Below are 3,568 nucleotides of genomic sequence, written 5' to 3'. Positions count from 1 at the left end.
TGCTGGTACAGTCAGGCGGTATATTAGATTCAGTTTCATTGACGTTTTTAGTTAATTTGGACACTGTCTCAAAGAGGAATCTGGGATTGTTTTTATTTTTCTCTATTAGGGATGAATAATATAAAGATTTAGCTTTTATAAGTGCATGTTTATACTCAGTTAGAGCATCTTTCCAAGCAATCTTATACACCTCCAGTGTAGTGTGACGCCACTTGCGTTCTAATTTGCATTCTAACATGCTGGCAAGCCGTAGCCTAGTGGTTAGGGTACTGGACTAGTAATTAAAAGGTCACTGGTTCAAGCCTCACCACTGCCAGGTTGCTGCTGTTGGGTCCTTGAGCAAGGCCCTTAACCCTCAATTGCTCAGACTGTATACTGTAATGTACGTCACTTTGGATAAAGGCGTCTGCTAAATGCTGAAAATGTAAATGTAATTTCCGTGCTGCTTGTTTTAGCTCATGTGTGGTCATTGTACCATAAAGCAGTTTCAGTTTTAACTGGGGCTACACTGGGGGAGGGGTGTTAATACTTTAGGGGTGTTAATACACACACCTTCTACATGAAGCTCTAAATCTGATCCACAGGAGTCGCCCCCCTGGTCCATCACAAATACTATCTGATTCAGGAGCATAAAACATGGAGTGATGCTCAGACCTACTGTAGAGCTCATCACACCGACCTGGCTACCATCCACAATGATGCTGACATGGTCAGACTTCAAGCTGAAGCTCAGATACACCAGTTCACTTCTGATGCCTGGTTTGGAGTGTATAAACAACTACATGACTGGCGCTGGTCCTACGGGAACGAGTCTCTAGGAAATATGACGTACTGGTATACTGATGCACCGAGCGGCGTTGCAGCTGGAGCAGAGTGCTGTGTGATACGTTCAGATGGTTTTTGGGATGATGTTCCCTGTTTATTGTTATATTACTTTGTGTGCTATGATGGTAAGTGGGCTTGTTGTATGATGTATGATGTTTCCTCACCATCAGGTTTTCAACAATATTAATAAAAATACATAGAATTTCACTCTGGTTTATATATATTAATTTGAATGTAAGGTTAATATAAACATCAAAATATTTCTGACTAATATAAAAAATCTGTAATTTTAATTTAAAGTATGGACACAAGAATTCATTTTGGTGGTGTAGGAAGGTCTATAACATTATTCATCTTTGTGGAACAGTGGTCTCCTGCCAGGGTCAAAAAGAAACCCCAAACTGTCACCTTATACTGGGGGGAAGTTTGACTGAATGAATAGATAATAACAATAATAGTAATAGCTCACTTGACTGTGGACAATAGCAACAGTGCTTGATCAGCTTCCAATTCATGTCAGACCTGTTTTTTTTATTTATAATTCACTATCCTGAGTCATTTACATTTAGAATTCAAGTTTTATAACCGAGTTTAGCAGGAGACCACTATCCCATGTACTAATTACTGAAGCCAAACTAGCCCTATTTATATGAACACAGAGAAGTAAGCAGCTGGAGTGAAATCATAATAATAATGATGAATTAGGAGTCAGATGAATAGTGATGAATTGTGTCAGAATGTTAAATAATTAACACTACATTTATCCAAGTTGATGTCTATATATTTTTGACATTCTTGAACTACTTCAGTGGAAATGATGTACAGAGTAACTTTAGCTCTGGAGCAACAGGATCAGATTAAAATAAAGAATAAAATAACGAATGTAAATATTATTAATGTATGTTTAAATCTGACAGAGAGGAACACTGGGACCAGCAGGTACATTTACATCTCTACCAGTAAGACCTGGTATGAAGCTCAGAGTTACTGCAGACTGTATCACACCGACCTGGCCAGCGCAAGAGACGCAACTGAACAATCTATTATAAATGGAACAATTGTTCAACACGCTTGGTTTGGTCTGTTCAGGATCACCTGGAGGTGGTTAGATCAGACCAACCCGACCAACATCACCTGGAAGTCTGGACAACCTGATAATCAGCTACCAAAAGAAGATTGTGGTTATTTATCTAACTTTCAGGCTGCTGATGCTCAGTGCTCAGACCTCAAACCTTTCTTCTGTCACAGAGGTGAGTTCAGGTTGTTTTTAGTCTCATATTTAGATTCATTTTAATTTGTGTCTGTTTCTGTATGTGAACAGATATAACAGGTCAGATCCAGAGTCTGAGGTTCAAGGTTCAGTCGGATCAGAACATGAACGATCCTGCAGTGAAGGCAGCACTCCTGGAGAAGGTGGGTCTCATTCTTTACAAGGTTCCTCCTCATTTCAGCAGCAGGAACCTCAGTGTCCATCAAGCTCTGATCCCTTGGTTCTTCTACCATCAGATCCATCATCCTGCACGAGTTACTAACAACATCATCTTCTGTTCTTCAGATCCTGCAGAAACTGAAGGAGCATGGGATGGAGCAGAACGTCACTCTGAAATGGAGGGAGCGACCAGGTGGAGATGTGTTCCACAAGATTAAAGATGATGGTCTTTAAATTAATATTTGCTTCACAACATTTAAAATAACAGATTAAATATTAAACAATGTAGAGTTTACGGCAGTGGTTCTCAAACTTTTTCTGTCACGCCCCCCTTTGGAAGATGAAACATTTTCATGCCCCCCCCTTCCAACAAAATGCTGACAAAAATAGGCCAAGTTTAACTTTGATGAAATAACTTCAAAGATCATGAATGTTCCTTTCAGTCTGCTATTTCAAAAATAACAAAAAAAATTAAATAAAAAAACACTTTGCCAAAAGAAGTAATTTGTGAGAGTTCTTATCAGTGTATTAGTGGTTGTTTTTCTTTTTATCCCTGTCAATTACCTCTCCATTCTGTACATCTAGACCAGGGGGTTTACACACTATCATGGCTTGAGATCTCCTGTTTCAGTCTACAGGTCATCACCATCTACTTTTTAAGGTTGGCCTCATCATTTTGAAGCTTTTTAAATGCGCTTCAGTTCCTTTATTGATATTCAGCTTTACAGAGCAAGTGACTGAAAATTCACACTGACCTTATTCTGATGATTTGCTCTGAATGGTGTCAGTCAGGTTTATGTATCTGAACAGGAGCTGATGATACTGATGCTCAAGCAGTTTTCAAGTGTTCACAGCTGTGATGTTATTCACGATGACACACGACCTCAGGTGTTCTATTGCTTTTATACAACAGTTTTTACAAAATAAAGAAAGAAAATGAATCAAAGAAGCCCTGAATTTCATAATAAATATGCTTTAGTATTGACAATACCTTCCGCCAAAAAGTAGTTCCACACCGAATATAAAGTGCACTAGATTGTGTATCAGATAACAGATTTATGTTCCCTACATCGTGCACTAGATTGTGTATCAGATCGCGGATTTATGTTCCCTACATAGTGCACTAGATTGTGTATCAGATCACGGATTTATGTTCCCTACACAGTGCACTAGATTGTGTATCAGATCGCGGATTTATGTTCCCTACACAGTGCACTAGATTGTGTATCAGATCACAGATTTATGTTCCCTACACAGTGCACTAGATTGTGTATCAGATCACGGATTTATGTTCCCTACACAGTGCACTAGATT

At 38.9% G+C, this 3,568-nt stretch overlaps 1 protein-coding gene across 1 annotated transcript; it reads left to right on the top strand.

Moving 5' to 3' along the window:
- The first annotated feature begins 706 nt into the window (after positions 1 to 706).
- Positions 707 to 2,536, top strand: LOC134324050 (macrophage mannose receptor 1-like). Its single transcript, XM_063005705.1, has 4 exons — positions 707 to 950; positions 1,743 to 2,075; positions 2,147 to 2,238; positions 2,381 to 2,536. Exons 1-4 carry the CDS (start codon positions 707 to 709, stop codon positions 2,486 to 2,488), a joined length of 777 nt encoding a protein of 258 aa, XP_062861775.1. The 3' UTR covers positions 2,489 to 2,536.
- Positions 2,537 to 3,568: the final 1,032 nt, after the last annotated feature.

Source organism: Trichomycterus rosablanca, chromosome 1, assembly GCF_030014385.1.
Source record: "Trichomycterus rosablanca isolate fTriRos1 chromosome 1, fTriRos1.hap1, whole genome shotgun sequence".
Taxonomy (NCBI): domain Eukaryota; kingdom Metazoa; phylum Chordata; class Actinopteri; order Siluriformes; family Trichomycteridae; genus Trichomycterus; species Trichomycterus rosablanca.
The sequence above is the reverse complement of the archived record's forward strand: the minus strand, read 5'-3'. Positions and strand labels throughout refer to the sequence as shown.